Genomic DNA, 21,723 nt, shown 5'->3' with positions numbered 1-21,723 from the left:
ATTGCTTAGAATTACAAAATAGGCAGTGTCTGAAATACTCAAGGTTTCATAAAAGCAGCAATTTTTCTCCCATGCCCAGTCTTAACAGCCCAGAAAGAAAAAATATTGATCATGTTGCATAAGCCACGGACCTAGGAACATGACCACTGAGTCAAACCACATAACTTAAAAATAAATACCGGTGGCAACTGGCAGATGAGCATGGCATTGCTAAGGGCACGATAATAAGCCTCTCTGCTCTATGTGCTACAGTCTTCTCCCTCCCCCACCCCAGTCAAAAAAATAAGTGTGTTTAGATAGAAATTTAGAAGGCAGGCTGGCTCTGTAACAAACACATCAGCACTTCCATCATTAATAGCGCAGAACCGCTTTGGTGACTAAGGATCAACACGTTTGTAAGCATATGGCAAACCAAACCTGTGACAACGTGGTGCAATTCTTTCACGGCCATGGATACACAAAGCAATACCACAATTTTCCATACATGTGCTTAAAGACACAAGTTCTAAAAACTACAAGTGACATTTCAACCTCTGAAACATACAGTTTATTTTGTCACAGTAGGAACTGCGTGTACTTGCTTGGGTTGAATTTTGCTGTAACTCAACTATTTAACTATTTCTGGTCCCCATGTGCAAAAAACCTACTTGGAACATTTGTTCCTTTCTCCCTTTCTTTCACTTGTTCGTCAAGGGGGTGTTCTCTTTTATTTATTTATTTGGTTGGTTTTTTAGTGCATGACTTTTCAAGTAACTAGCCTATGAAAAAAAATCTATAAACAGCTTAAAATATCAGGAAGAAATTCCAAGGAAAAGCATTTGCACAATCAAAGATAACATTCTGCACCTTTTTTTTTTTTAAATGAAAATATAAAAAGAAATTGGTAGTGTACAGGTCCTCACATTTATATTAAACAAAAAGAATTCCTGTTGGATTCAAAAGTAGTTTCTCAGCATATGCAGACTGCATCTTCCCTTATTCAGAATATTATGCAGAATACATTAATTTAGTCTATAAAAATACAGTATGGACAAGTTCTTTTCATTCCCTGACATAAGAATTCACAATTTTGAGACAAAAATTGTAAACTTTTATTACATTCAAAATACATTTCTTAAGTCTTTAGAAATTAAGTTCTGAGGTGCCGGCAGTCAGAGCTCTTGGCATACAGCAGAAGTACGTTATTGCAGAGCCTTTACACAGAAGTAGCTTTCTACAGTTAAGAAAAACTCCTTTTCTGGCTACCAGGAGGAAAAGAAAGGCTTCCGGCTATGAAAGGTCTGTGTGAACGCATTACCCAGGTGAACAATTCGGCCCTGACTTCCAGTGCTACTTCGCTCCACAATCACACGTGGCATCTGAACAAGCTGAATGGGACTCTTTTCATCCTTCAACGCCTGAGTGAGGTTTAGTATCTAAAACAGTAAAAGTAGGTAAGGTGAGGGCACACAAATAACACTGTGGCTAAGAGGCTTCTACGTTTAGATGCTACTCTTAAAGCAATTCCTGTAAAAGACTCTGCTATCAAACAGTTTTTGTAAGATACGCTATTGCAAGTAGAAGTATGTCATTAGTCCAGAAACATTAGGACATCTTACTGCAATCTGACTACTCTTCTATCTTCTTCTTGAATATTTCATGCAATCCTCTCCAAATTTTTGGAAAATGTTAGTCACAATCTAAGAGCATGCTAAATCTAGCACATCTCTTAAGTGCATTGCACCTTTAATGAAAAACCTACAAGAAAGCAATCAACATGTAGTTCATATAGGAACTACCAGGAATTTAGCTACAAGTTATCTTTGCATCAGAACATATGAAGCCATATTAACCCACGCCAAACACAGTGCTATGATCCAAATTCAGCCCTCGGCTCCCAGGAGTATTATCTTCCTTCCCAAACTTCAGTGCTCATTAACTGTCCTGATAATTTGCTCCATGTTCAACGTTATCCTGCTAAAAACCGAGGCAAGTATTCAATTTAGTTCTGATGACACACTTGAATTACCCTTAATATCTAGATTCTTCATTTTCCAATTCTAAAAAGTTTTTTATGTTTAAGGATATATTTAAAGATGTTTTGGCTATCCTGCAAATTCACCATAACCAAGTGAAACCATTCCAGTGTGGATCTAGATACTCATCTCTTCCATAAGGCCCTTGTAACACATTTGGGTTTTACATCAAAAATCAAATCTAAAATTGGTGCTAAAAGCATCATTTGCTGATATATTACCAATCACATCCAAGAATAACTCATTATTTGCATGTCTTTCCTAAATCCATTCCTGAAAACCTGATATCTCCCACAGATACACATTCTTGTATCTATTCTGGTATCTAGAGAGACACGATTTTCAACAAAAACAAGACATCCAAACAAGAAGAAACCCAAGTCTCTGATGAAATCCCCCTCAGGGAAAGGGTGTGAATAAAGGGTCCAGGTAAAGTCTTTATGGTGGGAAATTAATCTAGACAATCTTAGCTAGATCTCGCTCAATTACATGGATCAGTTTTTTTCCTTAAGCTTCGTTAAGTAACAGATTCCCTGTAGCCAATTGTCTCATCACAAAAAAGCTACTTAACACAGTTTAAGATCAATAAGTACTTCAAAAGTGGCCTTCCAGTGACTGCACAAACTTCTCAAAAAAGTTACTTCAGATATAATCCCTATAATTCAATTTAATAAGCAAGGTTTGCTGACTTTTATACACAACTAATGTATAGCTGGGATTATGTTTGACTAGGCAGAGCTGCAGTCTTGTGCAAGGTACTTCTCGATACTGGAAACTGTACAGAGAAAGGCCAGATTAAGCCACTCCAGGAACTGCGAGTGTCTGGCTTTAAGCTATCCATGTTGCATTTATGAACACAGAAGTCAGGCATTTCAATAAATTCAGGGCAAACAGGACTATTAATTTATCTAGCCCAATGCCCGTACATCTTCAAATATCACTGCTTTATGCCTACAACGAACTAAATTTGTTCTCTATCATATCACATCAGTCTTAAATTTTAAACGAGCAAGAAGATGGAGAAACCCTTTTCCTCTCTTTAGTGTTAAAATATGCAATACTTATCAAATTTCTAATCTGATAATGGCTGGATTGGTTCCCAGTATGGTTCTGACTTTTGCCAGGATACAGAAATTTTACTACCTCATATTGTTTACTTGTGAGAGGTGTTTCCATCATCAAGTTAACTCTTCAAAATAAAGTCACACTTATTAAAATAACAAAATTACCCACAAAATTTTCTTTTCAAGTTTGACTCTTCTCCAGTGTTTCATTTTTAAAATACCTTCTAAGAACATATAGGTATTAAGTCCTCCCCTATCCTCCACAAAAGCCAACAAAAGCCAATTACATTTAAGAAAATCTAAAAAAAAACCCCACAAACAACAGTATACACTTTCAGCTCTCATCTATATGCAAGTAAGAACAAACTCTAGAAAGAAATTTAGCCTTCTCAGATGAAAATACTTTCAACTGTCTTTCAATTCAACAGAAGTCAGTTTTTGTAGTGCTAAAAAAACAGCCGAGAGGTGATGACAGATTAAACACAAATAAAAATGTAAAAAAGTAGTCTTACCTGCCCCCTCATAACGGACATTTGGTTTTCAAAGGTAGCCTTGTCAAATCCTTTATCAGTCTTTATTAAAGAAAACAAACAGTTACTATAGGAAATGAAGCATTTATTTTTACCTATATATTTAGCACACAAATTCATCAATTTCATAATACACAGTCATATTTACCAACATTGTAATAATTTTTGGAAGCTTCGGAGAGTCACAGTATGGCCCACAAAAAAGGTCTATTTACTACAGCAAGTTTACATATGGGAAGATGAAGGATGTTCCACTTCATAACAGTAAAATAAATCAGTGCATAGCACTGTAGGGCACTGGGAGACAGGCTTAATGCCATCACATCACACTACACCACTGTCTCTCACCTTTACTCTGGCAGTGGAGTATTTCCTCATCCACATTTATTAAGTACTTCAGCTTTCACTGGGTTCACAGTTGTCTGTTTCGCAGACAACTCAGGGTCACTGTGACACAACTGAGTCAAAGACAAACACTGCAAAGGTGTTTCAGGATGAAGTTTCGACGTTACAGCTGCATTTTCACCAAAAGTTTAAAGTTTCCATTTCTTGCCATCCTGATCATTTGGATTATTTCACTTGAACATCTGACACAATGGTTCACGGAATGTTTCAGAGAAGGACACTCCTTCACATGTCAGTATTTTAGCATAGTTTCAGTACCTTTAAAATAGGTTTGACCTACTTTAAACACGATCAAAATTTCAGCATCAACCTCACACAATACATGTATGTAAAATTAAGTATATGGAAGGTATGCGGGTATTTTGAGTTACATTAAATACACAATTGCCTCAGGTTGCCTCAGTTTATCACGTGTATACGTACCACACAGGTAAGTTAAATGGAGTTTTTACATATCTGTGCTGCGGAAGTTAACTAGCTTTAACACTGTGAAACAGATATATAAAAGGTAATTATGTTTTCAGATGAGCTGTCTGTTAGCCACATTTGTGACAGTTTCCTCTTAATTATATAAACCCTTTCTACCATGCCAGCGTTAAAGCTAAAATAGCACAGTATCATGACATACGGAATTTAAATTCATACAAAGAAAAACCATCTAACTGTTCCATTACAGGTATCAGCTATTTTAGTAATGCTCAACTCAAAGCAGCCCTTGATTCACCTTAAATAGTTCATAAAGATCTTCACAGAGATCCTGTACGAAGTTCATATCAGAAATGCGAGGAAGAACTAAGTCTCTCGTCTCCTGAGAGAAAGGAACTTTTGCTTGAGACAACCAAGCCCAGTGAAAGGGATCTAATGCAGAAAAACAGTACATTTGCTAGTTAACAACAGGCAGAAATAAAATTCTCAAATGCTTACCGCTGATACAGCACTCCGCTGCCTACTGGAAGTTCTCAGCAACACACCACTTCTCACAACACTGTTACCCCATTCGGCTACAGCTACAGAACAGCTTTACATCTGCTTAGCATTTTTTCCAAACAGTAAAAATATACGCGAAGTAATACATATTTGGTTGAAGTAATAAGTAAAATAAGGTATTTTACTGTAAGCAACAGCAGAGCCTTCTCCTAGGTTAGTAATGCAGTTTCTGCTCAAGTAAAATAATGGCTGCAATCAAATAGAAATCTTTCAGATGTTCAACTCATACAGAACAATGAACAAAAAAGTGGCTACTCTTTTTAATACAATTTTCAGTTTGCTGAAATGCCTTTTTCTAAGCATGCTGATAAAAACATTCTTAACTTTTCAAATAATTGATATTTAACAGCTTTTTCAAGAAATATTGTAAGAGTAATTAACATTAGCCGGTGTTAAGACACCAAAGAGTATCAGTTCCCGGAACTTCGACTCACCAGTAGTAGCAGGCCACCTACTGAACTTCCTAACACTGCTCACAGCCCTCTGAGTCAGATGGTCCAGCCAGTTTTCAACCCCTTCACTGTCTGCTTGTCCAGTTCTCACCTCACATTTGCCCACAAAAATACTGAGAGACCACGCAGAAGGCCTTGCCAAGTGTCAAGGAAAATCAGCATTCACTGCCCTCCCCCCACTCACTCAGCCAGTCAGGCACAGTTAGTCCTTCCCGACTACCCTGTTGTTCTTCACGTGCTTGAACACAGCTTCTAGGAGGATTCATTCCAGAGTCATAGAATCATAGAATGGTTAGAGTTGGAAGGGACCTTAAAGACCATCTAGTTCTAACCCCCCTGCCATGGGCAGGGACACCTTCCACTAGACCACGTTGCTCAAAGCCTCATCCAGCCTGACCTTGAACACTTCCAGGGATGGGGCATCCACAGCTTCTCTGGGCAACCTGTTCCATTGCCTCACCACCCTCTCTGTGAAGAATTTCTTCCTGATATCTAATCTAAACCTCCCTGTTTTCAATTTGTACCCATTACCCCTTGTCCTATCACTACAGGCTCTTGGAAAAAGTCCTCTCCCAGCACCCTTGTAGGCCCCCTTCAGATACTGGAAAGCTGCAATAAGGTCTCCTCGAAGCCTCCTCTTCTTCAGGCTGAACAAGCCCAGTTCTCGCAGCCTTTCATCATAGGAGAGGTGCTCCAGCCCTCTGAGCATCTTCGTGGCCTCCCCTGGACTCACTCCAAGTGGTCAATATCCTTCTGATGTTGAGGGTTCCACAGCTGGACGCAGCACTCCAGGTGGGGTCTCACCAGAGCAGAGTAGAGGGGCAGAATCCCCTCCCTCGACCTGCTGGCCACACTTCTCCTGATACAGCCCAGGATACGGTTGGCTTTCTGGGCTGCCAGCGCACACATGGGGACTGAGGTTAGGCTGGCTACCGCATCATTCCCTGTTCCCTGCATCTTGCCCTTCGTAAAGACGGACGTACTTACCTTTTTCTAGCCATCAACCTCCCACATTATTACAGTCTTTCACGAGTGATGAGCAAACAGCCTCACAATACCACTGGCCAGCTCCTACGCATCTCATCTACTCCGATAAACTTCTGTAGGTCCATTTTGCTTAAGTGCCTCCTTTCTTCTGCTTTGGGTAATGATTCATTCCCAGAGGCTCTGCTTATGAGCTCTGAGACCTAAGAGTGAATCTTCTAAGTGAAAACTAAGGCAGAGTCAGCACTGAGTAACTTGTTCTCTCTTAGGCCTTTTGTCTTTAGGCCCTCACAGCACTTTTCTTCAGTCCCACTCTCACTTCCACTTTACTTAAGCCTTCCTCCTTGCCCCTCATGTTCCCTGCTAGCTTTCCTCCAGCTGAGCTTTGACTCTGCACTTTTGAACAAGGTCTCTATTCTTCCAGGGGAGCCTCTACATTCATTTTTTTAATGTACTTAATTTTAGTGTCCTAATTCAGTCAGGTGTTCCCTGTTCATCCATGCTGGACCAACTTCCTGCCTTTTGGATAGGCTGTTCTCTAGCTTTGAGGAAGTTACCCTTGACAACCAACCAGCTCTAGTCATTAAGAAAATACGCTCTACCCCTCAACAGCCTGTGATTTTAAGCAACATTATGCTACAAGTTTACAGAATTATCACACACTTGTCTAACTGCAAAAGAATTCTAAAGGATAATCCCAGTCTATTACTTCTGATGCTGAAGTAAAAGATTGTATAAAACAGTCAACAACTGCCATGTCTCCAGAGCAGCTGCAGAAGTGACTGTAGCTAAGAGATAGGTAGGACAGTAAATACAGAGACTATACAGAGCTCTGGGTGGGGTAATTAACTAGCCTTTTGACAGCAGAACTAGCCCACACTTAACTACCATAATTACCTGACTGGCTAATAGTCCACAGAAATAATCGTAAACCCTGTTGTGCACTTCCCTCTAAACTATAAGTAGTCAGAGGTGTGGTCAGAAGCAATCTAGCTTTAACAGTAATACCCATTTTCAGTCTGCTCAAAATACTAATTAACGATTAACTTCTGCAAAGTAAGCTAAAGCTGAGAACAAGTAAAAACAACATGTAACTTGTCTACTTGTTCACCTACAACAGAACCCTTTGTTTTGCAATAGAAATTTGGCCACTGGAGACATAACATGCCTATCCTTGCATTCAAGTAATTTTCCACCATGGTTTTGAAGAAAACACACATGAAAAACGTGTTGCTGAACTTTTCTAATTCCACCACCAGTCAGTTTACATACAGTAGCATGTTTATGAATATCCATATATTAACAATGTTCAAAGGTATATGGGTAAAAAAAGAAAAAAAAAGAGAACAAGGACTAAATCACATATGCCACTGCAAAAATGGCATTTGCTGCTAACTTTCTGAAAAGTACATTATTCAAAAATTCAATATTTAACTACAGTGATGATTTCTCAGTTTCTTACTACAACAACCAAAAAATGCCCCACACCAAATGTATTTGGAAGTTACTGTCACAAAAGGAAGATGACTGAAGAATGCAATACTCACATGCCCTCCACTCATCAGGATGCTTAAATGGAAATGCTAAACCATTGTCAATTGCAGCAATTTTAATAGTAGATTCCTTAGTTATAGTCCACTGGCTATCCTATAGAAGGAATATTTCAAAAATAAGTGATACCTATGTGCTTACAAAAACAGTAAAATACATTAAAAACACTAAATAATACACTTTCTAGCTTTACTACTTAAAGTCAACTAAAACAATATAGCTGAGTATAAACAACATAAATGAGTATCCTCTAGAATATAAGTCTACCACCACTAAAAAGGAGCCCTTCCCCCGAACACAAGATAAGCAGAGCATATAAACTGCTGAAGAAATGTGCTTGAGCAACAGTGGGCAGTTGTATTATTATTATAGCCCAAGCTAGTAAAGAAAAAATACAGAACAATAACTTCTAGGACACTGTATCCAGACTAGTCTAATCCAAATAGCTTTTCCATTCATTTCATCTAGAACAATTTGCAGTTATCATATTACTTGAAACCACGCACCAGGATTGAAGCCATGCACTTAATCCCCTGCAAGACCAAGTTATAAAACTAAACAACTTGAAGAACATAAATTTTGGCGTATGACTTTCTTACCTTATCTGACAGATCAAGTCCATCATCTTGTTTTTCGTACCTGACTAACCAGTTATCATTACCTCTGTCTTTAAACAGGAAAATGCATGTCACAACACATCATTTATAAAGGAAATCATCATCTAAAGCAATACACAATGACTAATATTGTAAATTGAGAATTTACCATGGGAGTTCAAAAAACATTTTTGAACCATTTTGCCTGTCATAATACACATGTTTTAGCTTTACTGAAATGTTTGAGGCAACTAATTCACTGGAAAGACCAAACGTTTACCAGGTGTTCTTAGGTATGTATTACTGCTTTAGTTTCCCCAGCTGGCTGAATATATAGCTAAGTACTGAGAAAGCTAAAAGAAACTATTTTCAAGCATTTCATGCATAAAGACTGGCTGTAGTATGCCCTTTTCCTGGGGAAAAGACTGGCAGCATCAGCAGCCACAATGACTTAATTTTTAAGCTTGTTTTAATGCTGATGGGAAAAAGGAGAGGCCTTCCAAAGTTATATACAGTTTAATGTTTGACTACACGGAGAAAACATTCTTCGAGGATAGACAGGAGAAGACTAAAGAGCCTTTCAGAAGCTGAAAATGTCTGCAACGTTCAGACAAACTGAGACATTGGAGGCTTTGACTAGGTCTTTCGTACAGAGGATAACTGCATGGATTTGTAGATCCTTCTGTCATTTTTAGGTGCGTCCTTAAGTTTAGTTAAGCATCCAGGTTTTCATGTTCTCTCATGATTAGATATATTAGATGAAAGTAAAATTACCCACGTAATGCACTTTTTGCATTTTGAGTATTTTCCATACCATTTTAAGAATGTCACAGGACACAGCAATTGTCTGGAAACAACAGGATCTATTTGATAAAGCTGACAGACCACAGCAGCAATTAGGAAGTATTGTGTTCTAACAAAACTTTACTCTTCTAGTCTGCTTCTAAAAAGGCACAGGTTAGAGTAACTTACGTTCAGCTGGATTCCTTTCTAATAAGTGAATTTAAGAGAAGAAAAATAAACTAGAGCTGGTATGTCTGTAGAAGAGTAAAGATGCCCACCTCAGACAAAGCACCAAAGGAATTATTGTAAATATAAAACTGCCTTTGCATTCCTGAGGAAATAAATCACCTGCATAGTCAACAGAAGAATCTCAGCTTCTGAGTGAAAGAAACAAGAATGCAGGAGAACTAAGAGACAGACATCACAGTTGTACTTCAGTGCCTAGTAACAATGAACACGAACTATTCTGCACTGATGCCAAACTGTGCTGTTGTCACCTCCAGCTCAGCATAAAAGGAATGGTAGTTGTGTCTTTTCTTATGGTTCCTGAAACCTCACCACTCCTTATCCTAATGAGGGGAGACAGATTGTTAAAAGCCTACTGACAGAATCAAAGCATAATAGAAGTATTTGTTCTCGAATTGCATAAAAATATCAAGTAACAGCCAAAAAAGGGTGGTTTGGATTTTGTCATCTCTCAATAGTTAATGTTTGAATCCAAAGTAAATTTTTTAAAATTTAGAAGGCAACATATTCTGGCGTTCAATTGTGAGAAAGGCATCTGAAATGCATTAAAAGTCTCCATCAGCAGCTTTCAGTGAGCACTGCTTACCACTGCTGCTCCACAAAACCAGACAGATACCGAGAGACACTAACAAATACCTGTATTTCTGATGACATAATCCAAGATAACCAATCTTTCAAACTGTGACTGAAATTCTTTTCTTGTGTTCTCAGGTAAAGGATCAGTTTCAAACTTCCTGAGCCAGTAGTCAGCTTCCTTATATCCTTCAACAAACAGCTGGAGGGAGCCAACCTGAAAAATTAAAAAACTGCATTTGGAAAACGCACTTTGGTAGGTCACAGAACCAATCTTAACATAAAAAAAAAACACCACAACAAAACACCTGATTGTATACTTCCAAAGTTCAGAACACAGGAAGTATGACATTTAAAAAAAATACATTACTGAGTGGTTTCTCTTTCATTCCTAAATTCTAAAAACATAAGACTCGAATCACAAGGGGTTTTTCTGGGTTTTTTGATGTGTGTTTTGTTTTTTTGTTTTGTTTTCCTCATTTTTTACTTTTGAAGCACTCACTGAATTACCAGGAATAAAATGTAGCCAGACAGCTCAACATAAGTGAACACTCAGTATTACAAGCAATATTTGAAACAAAGAAAGAAATAACATCTATTCTCTTTTTCATCAGAAAGACTTGGCTTATAAGAAACTCACCAAAAATTACACCAAACTCAAAAATCTTCCTCTCTGAAAAGCTTGTACACGTCATTGATGAACAGCAGCATTAACCATTTTTTCAAGACAAAACACTTTTTGCATGAAAATGGCTGAAATACATTTTCCAAAAGAGTCCAAGGAAGAAAATTACAGATGGTATAGGCTCCACATGTGTGGGCAACAGGAAAAGTGCTCAGAATTCAAAAGAGGACTTATATTTGAGAAGTAAAATGCAGATAGATGCACACATGCAGAGACATGGAGAAACAGCATGTGGAATAACCACGCTGATACAAGCTTGTGTAATGTATGTCACATGGATCAAAATCGCTGAGATCTGACACAAGATCAGTGATCAGTACCCAAGCTGTACATAACCTTTGTTTTAAAAGTTTAGGAGCAGAATACCATGGTGTTCTTTTGGGGATACAATAAAACTCATTAGGTAAGAATGATTTGAGGCTTTATTCAGTGGAGTACTCCACACAAGATGTAAAGTTAGGATGTAAAACAAATAGCGTAAGGGGGAAAAAGAAAAATAAAAAGATTTAGAAAAAAATCCAAAGAACTATATAAAATGCAAGGGAGAAACAGATAATATAAAAACATGACACTGAAGCGAGACGTACTAAACAGCCAAGAAAAAGAAAAACAGTGAGAAACGTACAACATGTTAACATGTTACTTCCCCAGCAGAAAGCTAGACTGCAGACCGAGACAAGAAGTTTATTAACGTAGTTCAAAGGAAGGAATAATGTAACAGTGGACAGATTTTGTACAGAAACAGACGTATTTATCAAACTTCAGTCACTCAGAGATAGCTTCCAACAAGCAACAAGGTTTTTCTTCTGCTGTTAAAGTTACATACAATGTTTGGGGGTTTTCTTAATTCAAATGTTTGTGTAACAATAGGGAAATCCACAAATGGCGTATCTTTCATCTTACCTTAGGAGGTAGTCCTATTCGATTAAATTTTTTAGCAACTTTTGGCACTTTCTCTAACGCATATTTTTTTCCTCTTGACTTTGCACGATCTATTGCACTGTAATTAAACGTCTCACTGACAAGCCAGACAACCTTAAAATATGAAAGTTAAAAACACAGTTCAGAATTCCTTATAATTTCAATTCTAAATTTACAGTAAATTTTATGCTTAGTTGTCAAAAAACAGCAAAAAGAAAACATCAGGCATTTCCAACGGACAAATTTTATATGAAAAGCTGAATATTTGCCATTTTACCCATCTCAAACAAAAATGTGGCAAGACTTATAAATGGGAATCGTTAAACACTGCTTTTTGCAATTCTCATACCTCTCACCTAAACACGAGGCACAAAGGTGTCAGAAAATACTAGAAACTGAAGTGGTTTCAAAGAAGAGATTCAGTTCAGATCACAAACTTACCCTTTAAATCAAAAATCACAGTCACTACTTCTACACCAAACCACTGTGCCTTTGGACTAGCAATAGCTTATCAATGACGTAGGGATGATGCATGACATACAAACACATCTCTCTAACTACAGTCCAGACACTGCCGAATCTCTCACTACATTCGTTTTGCATTCAATAATTTATGTGTTTTAACTTTTACCTTAGTTTTAGGTACCACTCCCAACCCCAGCTTGTCATCCACTAGATAGGCACCAGCTTCAGAGAGGTATCCCTGATTTGGAACGAGGCAGCCTCTGCCAAAGCAGCAAGGACAACAAACTTTGTGAAAGTATTTGGTCCATTTTGGATTGAGATGTCCATAAGGCTCTTCAGATTTTGGTTTGAACACTCCAATAACTTTCTAGGATAAATAATAAAATTCAAGTGTGAATGCATTGCATTGCAAAAGATGAAAATGATTTCGAAAATGAGCTACTTGAAAGTATTGGTTAGATACCACACACGGCATTTAACAGTTGCTCTTTTTCGATGATGAAATAATAAAACAGTATTACAAATGTATTTATCATCAAATGCTAGTCCAGACATAGTACAAATTTAAAATAAGCTCTTCATAAGGGAAAAATCAAAACCAGTTAACATTTACTAACTTTGGAAAAGTTAGAGGACCACATTTGAGAATATACATTTTTTAAATATTCCAAGTTTCTAAAAAAGGAGGTTTTAAAACTTGTTTTAAAAATAATTTTCAGCCTACACACCGACAAGATACTCATTGACAAGATACTTCAGACAGAGACATAACGGTTCCAGGAAAGTGACAAATGTACAGAATGCTAGAAGTCAAATGTTATGTTTTCTCTTTTACATCTATTTTATTTATTGCTTTAAGTTGGAATGGATCAAAGCATTCTGCACTTCGCAATTCTGAACAGTGGTGTCTGTGACCAGTGCTGTACACTCCTCAACCCAAAGCTGACAATGGCTCACACTATCAGCCACCATTTACACTGGAGATGTAGCAAAGCTTAAAATTACTCAAAATACTGTGTCTCATTTCAGACACCGTGCTTCAAGAAGTCTGTTAAACTGAAGAAATTTGGGGGGGGGGGTGTGAAACCAAAAAACACACCACTGAAGAGAATACGCACCAAAAATGTGAATAATGAAAGACTGTACGAGAAGGGATTGTTAAGCCTAAGAGAAACTGGGGCACAAGGAGCTATGTAATAAGCTGCTATAGAGAAAAAAAACAAACAACACATTTACTGTCAATGAGCCAGGAAATGATAGGCTAAAATCCCAGCAGATAAGTTGCAAAGGAAGAAACCCAAAAAACTTCTGAACATAAAGAGTGGCTCAAGACTGAAACAGACAGCCAGGTTGTGGAGTCTCCAAAACAGGATGTGAACAACAACAGGTTAGTTAGACACTCATCAGGCATCGTGTTCAGGCGATCCTGCTCCACAACACAAGCATTAAATAGATGACTTCTCAAGGTGCCTCCTACATGAGATTCTATATTCGTTAACCTCAAACCACAAGATTATTACCACAGTAAAACATATAACCTTCCAATTGTCTGTGATAAACTTTAGACTAGTGGATAAAGTTCATGTAACGACTCTTCTATAGCTCAAGTGAAATGCAGTATCTTCATTCCTCCTCACAGGACCAAGGTAAGTGAATTTTTATTGGATAAGAATTCGATTTAAGAGGAACTGTTCAGGAAGCATTTTCACATATTAGCACTTTCCTGAATCCTTATCAAACAAACGCAGATATCTCCGTAAGCTAAACACTGACTGTTGTTGCACCAACCCTCATGGCTGATTTACACTCTTAAGTCACAAACAAGTTTGCTGACTGTCAGCAACTAGCACTCTGCCTCAGGAACTGCTGATTCAACTAGATTAGGAAGAGAACCTGACTAGTTGTTCCAGCTTCTACAGAATTTTCACCCACTCTGTCCAAGACAATCTGACTAGTCCAAGACTAACTACAGGGAACTTGTTTTACGCTGTAAACAGATTACACAGGACACCAGGCATTAGTAGCATCGCTTATCTTGTCCGTCCGTTTTGATTCATTCCCATCAACTACCAGTGGAAATAAGTTACAAAATACCACTGCTGGCATTCATGCTATATAAGTTTCCTACCCACAAGGGCAGGAAACAGATTGACAGAAATTCTCTTGTTGTTGGTATGCTGTTACCTGCAAATCTAAGGTTACATTCAAAATGATAGGCAAGCTGTACGCAACTGCAGGCACCATTCGATTGAGACCTGACATTCAAAATGATAGGCAAGCTGTATGCACCATTCGATTGAGACCTTCACAAAAGGTTACACGTACAGTAAACATTCTATGTAGCGCAAAAGGACGTTCTCTGAACACTTTACTTTTCTATAAAATCACAGCATCTTGGAAACTGAATTTACTCAGTATAGTAGTTCAGTCAAAATTCTAATGTTAGGTTTAGAATTATTAAAAAGTTCAGGTTTTTCTTATTGAATCACAAGTATCTACCTGCCCAAACAAAGCTAGCAGCTTTTCATCTCCCAGAAACGTAGCGGTGTATTTGGTAGCATATGCCAAGCCATTAATTATCTCTTTTTTGAATTGCTCTTTGGACAATACTTCCCACAAACTGTCGGTTATAAAAAGGAGTGTAGCTCATTCCATGACTTGCCTGGACCGTACTGTGCCATACTAGCTATGGTTTCACTCAAGTTAGAACCTTGCTAAGTTTTGCAGAGCCACTGCCGCTGAGGACCAGAGTAGAATGAGGAAGCTCAGTATGTAGACAACCTACCAAGGCCAGCCTTAATTTTCCAAGTCAAAAGTAATTTCAAGACTGACTCCATCGGCATGACCAATTAGCCAATAGCTGTCCTGTCAAAAACACGTTGCAGAACAGCTAATAACAGGCGCAATGTCATTTACTTTATTGGTTACACAATGGACAACAAATGCAGAAACATTCAGCACACTTAAGTACTGAACCACTTCATATCAGTATACAACTACGCCAATACATGCAAAAAGTCAGTAATTTTAATTAAGCAATTGTAGCTGTATCTTTCTGATAGACCAGAATCAATGAATCAGAAGATGTAAGCGATCAGGTTATTTTACCTGTACCTTGGTATTAGTGTGGGCAAACACTTCAGACGCTGACCAGTAAGAAAGCTTAGCATGTCTTTAGTAAGCTCTTTCCCAGCATAAGGAAGAAGAGGTTACTCAAGAAGAATAGGAGAAAGCAAGTCACAAAACTGGTCTGAAGCAGAATGATGCAATACTCAGTCAAACAGGATGTGAAATCCATTATACAAATGAGAGTTGCACTATTGACAAAATAAAGTTTTATCAGATCTTTCATATGGATAACAAATGAAGATAAGCTCTAAATTTAATGCAAAGAATAAACGCAAAACTGAAAGTCAGCTAGGAACTCAGTATCACTATTCTCACAGTCCCGCACCAGCAAACACTTCCGTATTTTGCAATTAAATTTTTCTGGCCCATATATTAAAAAAAATTAGTTTTTTAATCTTCCTTTGCCCTAAATACTTACATTCAAATCAAAGACCTGCACAAAGGGGGAGGGCAAGTCACTACTAGGAACAAAACTAACACTTCACTGCAAAACAGAAATAAAAGCAACAAGAAAATTAACACGTAAGAAACAAGGAAATAAGGCACCCAATCCAAAATACTATGGCTACAAAAATTACGTGTAGGTACTCTCTCATGAGCCCCAGGGCACAGCGAGTCTCAGCCATTTGCTAGTCACCAGAACACTGCAAAATCAATCTGGAGAGGCTTCAGACAAAACAGATTTCCACATATGGAAATATAGAACAAGTATGATTTTTTCCTAGTAATTTCTCTACTAAGTAGCTTTCTAAGAATAAAAGATCTCAATTGCACAGCATTAAGAAAAACTCAAAAAAAAAACCTGCTTGACCAGTTTGAAAACATTTTTAACATAACACTGTAGAATACTCTTTAGTAACACCATGCATTGATTTTTTTTTTTTTAAAGTATTGATTTAAAACAGTACTTGGTTACTCAGATTTTTTTCCTATTGCATATTACGATATAATCCTAATTTAAAATCCCACTTCAAAACCAGTGTAAAGTTTGAATATGCAGATATAAGCATACAACCTGCAAACCTACAATGAACTGTTGAAGGAGAGAAGTGACCTGAAGTTTAAAAAGTCTGCTGAAACTTTGAACAGGTTTTCATACAACAGCTTTGTATGAGACAGCAAGAATCCCACGAAGCAACGAGAGATTCTTTTTTATCCTTCCGGTTTCAAAACCAGAGACCCTCCTTCACAATCCGCTGTGGCTCTCCTCCACCAGAAAGGAGGAGCTCACTGCTAACAAATGTTCCTGGAACTCAGGAGTATGAACTGCAACATGCAGCTATTAGACGACTTCGAAGGGGTAGTTCTCCCACTTTCCACCTTAGAAATACACCTAACGAAAACTAGAAGAGTGCTGATGGAGCTTAAAACAAAATCAGATATGACAAATTAACAAAGGTGTGGGAGCTGGGAGTCTTCTTTTTTGGAAGAGGTCAGTAAGCAGACAAAGTATTTCTGATTTAAAGAAAACAACGCGAAAGTATGTCTGAAACATAACTTTCTCTTACTAGATAATGCTTACTAAATGTTGCTTTTCAAGCAAGATATTCAGGTGACTGTAACAAGTAACCTTGGGATACCTCTTTGATCACTATTCAAGGTACCATTTATCACGAAGGGAAGGGAAAATAAATCTTCAAGTTAAGATTCAGCAGAGAAGAACAAGTAAAAAGGTAGATTTGCTTGTATCACTCTTCTTACCCATCTACCAAACATACAGGAAGGAGATATGACCCAAATAAAAGACTCTCCATAAAGAGGAGATAGAAAAACCAGGAAGCTGACTAAAGAAACCAAAACAGTACCCAAATCAGAAGTTCAGTGTCAAAAATCAATTAAAAAGTACAAAGAACAAAATTAACTGAATTGCTTTCAGATACCAAAGTGGCCCTTTTATTTTCTCTATACTTCTTTTGTGCAGATCATTCAAAACCTAGTAAAAGTGCAACACAGAAATGGTAGTTATTTTGGCTTAGCTTATGCTGCAAGACATAAAGAGAAATCTAAACATTCCTTGCACTGATTTTTCCAACGTAGATTTTGGCATAAGATAAATTATTAAACAACTTATTTAAATGAATTTCCAATTTAGACTCATCACTGATAGCGTCTCAGACTTTGCAGTAACATGCTCACCCCTTTTGGATCCTTGGCGAAATAACTCCCACTGGATCCTTGAGAGATTCTTTCTGGAAAAACTCCACACTCTATAGCTTGTTCTGCTCTCAGAATGATTTCTGCAAATTCTGGATCATCCAAAAATATATTCATATCAGCAGTATGTCCTGCATAAAAAATATGAAAGCAAGCAATCATAAGTGTAATCTGTACTAGGAATTAACAACATAAGTCAACACACTGAAAAGCTAACAGCCTTCCCAGCTAACACCCATCCAGTAGCAGGCTGAGAAATCTGGTCCACTAAATCAGTGCAAGTTTTCCCATGGATTTACCCACACCTAATCAATCTTTTGTTTAAAGTAAATTAGCCAAATCCACAACTGACTTGAGAATACCACTGTAATGTGTTTATACTTTTCAAGGACTTTTTTGTTTTTAATTTACATAAGGAAGCCTATAGGAAAAAAATTCCTTCAAAATCATATCCATAAAGAAACTGCTATTTTACATAGCATTTTTATTAATATTTTTGTGCCCTTTTGTAGAGAAAGCTATCTGGAAGGAAACTGTCTGTAACTATTAGAACGGTATCGTACCAGCCATTTAACAGCTTGGCTAACATGTTCATTATCTGCTAAGACACAACGATGTTATTCACCAAAAACTCTTCACAGTGAGGCACTGGAACAGGTTGCCCAGAGAAGCTGTGGAGGCCCCATCCCTGGGAGTGTTCAAGGCCAGGCTGGACGAGGCTTTGAGCAACCTGGTCTAGTGGAGGATGTCCCTGCCCATGGCAGGGGGGTTGGGACTAAATGGTCTTTAAGGCGCCTTCCAACCCAAACCATTCTGTCACACAGCGCTGTCACGCGGCACCAATATCCCAGTGCAGTACTGCATGTCACCACCATTCCAACATTAAAACACTATCAACTACTTGTAGAATTTCTTTACATACCAACCCAAAGATCAGCTTTATGCAGGCATTTATGCAAACTCTATGACTTTACACAGTCATTCAGAAAGATAACTAGAAAGGGAGTTGCAAGGATGTAATACTTCTATTGTTCTTTAAACTTTTTCAAACAATATCTTTGCAGACTTTCAAAGTGTAGATCTTTGTACCTTTCTTTTAAGGCTAGGTTTATTTCACATTCTTACTGAGTGCATTTTAATGGGTCGGACCATCAGGGCTCATTTTGTCATCAAGAAACACCTACATTATTCTAAATTTAACGCAGATAAAATTACACTTCAACTGCTGAAATGGGAACAAGGCAAGATAAAATAAAGCACATACATTCTTCTGAAACAACTACTGACAAAGGATTCATTCAGAAAAGATACTCCTAAACAATTTGTGGATAGCAAATTTTTTTTTTTTTTTTAAACACTCCTGATATTTTGGAACACCTTTTTCAGGATCAACAACTACAACTGAACCACTGAACCAGAATATGTTACACTATTTGTCCAGTACTTCTGCCATAAACTACAGTTTAATTTTGAGACTTTTATTGGGACTGTCAGGGGCAATCAATAAACTGCACTTCATACAGTCAGCCCCCAAGAGAGAGGGAAAGGGTTCTAAGATTTCCCTGTCATGAAGTACTTAAGTGAGTTCAGGAAATAAACACCCCACAATACACTTGGTTTTATGGAGAATATCACTTTAAATCAGTGGGTCTTTTTCCATATTCAAGCCTCAACTACCTCAACACAACAAACATCACATCATACAGCTGAGCAGTGACTACTACATATTTTTGTCAGTGAAAGCAAAATCAGGGTTGTGTCTTACACTGTAACCAAACAAAACACAACATCCATATAAAGTAGCTCTGTGCATTAATCTTTCTGATGAAAAGGACCTACAGGTGAACTTTCTATCATAGGGACTGAAGGTGTCTATGCAGAAGACAACTTTCCCAGAGGTCAGTTTTTAATTTCTGTATATTCATTCCAGAATCTAAAGCCATAAGAAGTCTTGCTGACTTGAGGAGATTCTTCTACCATGTCCTTTATGTTAGGAAAGATAACTGCAGGAAGAATATATTAAAAATCAAATTAAAAACAAACCAACCAACCACATTGTGCTGTATGCTAAAGGAAAAAGAGAAAAACAAATTTTGAAACTTGTGATTTTTTCATTATTCCTATTGTGCTACTAGAAAGCCTTCTGTTACCATAGTGATGTGGCCATACAAAAACATATAGGCTGAAAACAAGTAAACTGGAACTTTTAATAAGTTTCCTTTCAGTTTGTCAACACTGTCCATATGAAAATAAGCCATTTTAATTCAAGCTAGTATTTGCTGAACGTGGCAGGGTTACCTGAGTTAGTTTCTTCTTCAAGTATTATTTTAATAAAATTTTCCACTGTGAAAGCACGTGACAGTCACAACTTACTCCCCGTACAGTCTCTACACTTACAAGGACAACTGATCAAGGCTTTTTCTTGCAACTGCTCTTGAAAACTACTCTTCTCATTAAACTCCCACTCAAGAGACCAGGGCTCACAACTACCAAGCTCAGTAACTTTTTAAAAATTAATTTGCACAAGGCCTAAGGCTGTGAAGCTGCTATACTTGAACAATGAGGACATGCCAAAGAAGGTATGAATGCTGTCATCCATGTATATACCTCAACTTACTCTTCTGTCAAGCTAACATGACATAAGCTAAACTAAAACACTTTCCAAGAGCAACATGTATGAACACCTCCAACACTAACTAGCTTTATACTATTTTAACAGTAACATAATTAAAGGCAGTCCCTTCAACCAATTCCATCTTTTTCTATACAGATTGTCATATTCTGACCATAATTCCATTATGAAAACACTCCCCATGTTGCAATAAAATGCATGAGTAACATCTGTTGCACGTTTGCTCCACCTGACACATGAAACAATCCTGTACCTTCAAGTGTTAAGACATACAGAAAAGGTAAGGACAAGGAAACAAGAGCAAGAGACGAGATGCTGCAGTCAGTCCAGTTCTGAGGTTTTCTTACACACTCTTGGGGCCGATCCCAAGAAATCCTCTGCGTTCACCATTCTATTGCCCCAGTGGTGCAAGAGCCACAGCTCTAGGCTCCACTCTGCAGCATTAACTACCATGTTTCTCTAGAAGCACTGTCTCATTAACACATCTTAAGTCTTGTGGGAACAAGGCAGGAGATCTCTAACGTTTTAATGGCATGTTCGCATTACACGTCTGGTCTACACTTGGTACCGTTGGTTAAAGGATGAGGTTTTTTTTCTTATGAATAGTGTACACCTGGAAAAGCTCTCTGTTGCTACTAAAACAAAAGTTACTAGCATAACTTAATCTGCTCAAATTGATGAGGTTTTTGATTGGGTTTTTTTCTAAATACACTATTGTTGCAAAAGGAATTTTTACAAGTCTCTGACAAGAAATCCTATGGCGTAATTACAACAGCAAGTGCTATCAAGTGACAGAAGTCCACAGATTTCTGTCAGCAAACCTTTCCTAGATGTACATCTATTGACTAAGTTGCAGAGTAAGAGCTTGAAAGCCTAAAGAAAAAAGCAATAAATATTGATTAGTTTACCATCTTGCCTGTATGTTTAGAATTAGATAATGGCTTATGCTTCTTTTTGAATTCATAATTAAGTTCTTGCATTTCTGCATTTTCACGTCACTTTTCTTTCTCAAGGCTGGATTTCAAAACATGGAAAGCAGATAAACCAGAAATATGATAGAAGAGTCTGCACCTAAAACTCTTAATACATGCGATGGCACAAAGAAGCAAACAGATGATTGGAGCAAAGAAGAGAGTGTCGCGGTTTAACTCCGGTTAGCAAAAATACCACGACAGGGTCAATTTTTTGTTTTTTACAGGATGAAAAGATGGGGGTCACAAGCAAGTAATTGCTGGAATAGGCAAGACAAACAGAAAACTTGTCAGGGTTTGCCAGGTGTTGAGGAAGCAACAAGCAGTCCCACCACAGAACAGGCTGTAAAACACGCAAAGCCCGGAGTTTAAAAGAAAAAGATTAAAAATGACAGAAACAAAGGAAGCAGAGTCCAACAAAAGACAAGGTGGAAAACAGGGAGAGGTAACAGTGGAGACACTCCGAAAGATGTAAACGAGTGGCGCAGCCCTGCACGCTAAGACAACGCGTTTGGGTTTCGAGGCACCCGCAGCGCTGCCCTACAGACCGCCCGTCAGCCAGCCGCGGGCCGGGCCAGGG

The 21,723-nt window shown here is 37.9% G+C and overlaps 1 protein-coding gene across 1 annotated transcript; it reads right to left on the bottom strand.

Annotated features, from left to right (window-relative positions):
• Positions 1-742: 742 nt before the first annotated feature.
• PI4K2B (phosphatidylinositol 4-kinase type 2 beta) lies at positions 743-17,660 on the bottom strand. Its single transcript, XM_010153236.1, has 9 exons — positions 17,523-17,660; positions 12,424-12,624; positions 11,775-11,906; positions 10,250-10,403; positions 8,588-8,655; positions 7,985-8,084; positions 4,739-4,872; positions 3,592-3,651; positions 743-1,415 (listed from the first exon to the last, which is right to left on the bottom strand). Exons 1-9 carry the CDS (start codon positions 17,655-17,657, stop codon positions 1,242-1,244), a joined length of 1,158 nt encoding a protein of 385 aa, XP_010151538.1. The 5' UTR covers positions 17,658-17,660; the 3' UTR covers positions 743-1,241.
• Positions 17,661-21,723: the final 4,063 nt, after the last annotated feature.

This window comes from Eurypyga helias, unplaced genomic scaffold, assembly GCF_000690775.1.
Source record: "Eurypyga helias isolate BGI_N326 unplaced genomic scaffold, ASM69077v1 scaffold28886, whole genome shotgun sequence".
NCBI classification, from domain to species: domain Eukaryota; kingdom Metazoa; phylum Chordata; class Aves; order Eurypygiformes; family Eurypygidae; genus Eurypyga; species Eurypyga helias.
Note: the sequence above shows the minus strand (reverse complement) of the source record. Positions and strands in the feature narration are given on the sequence as shown.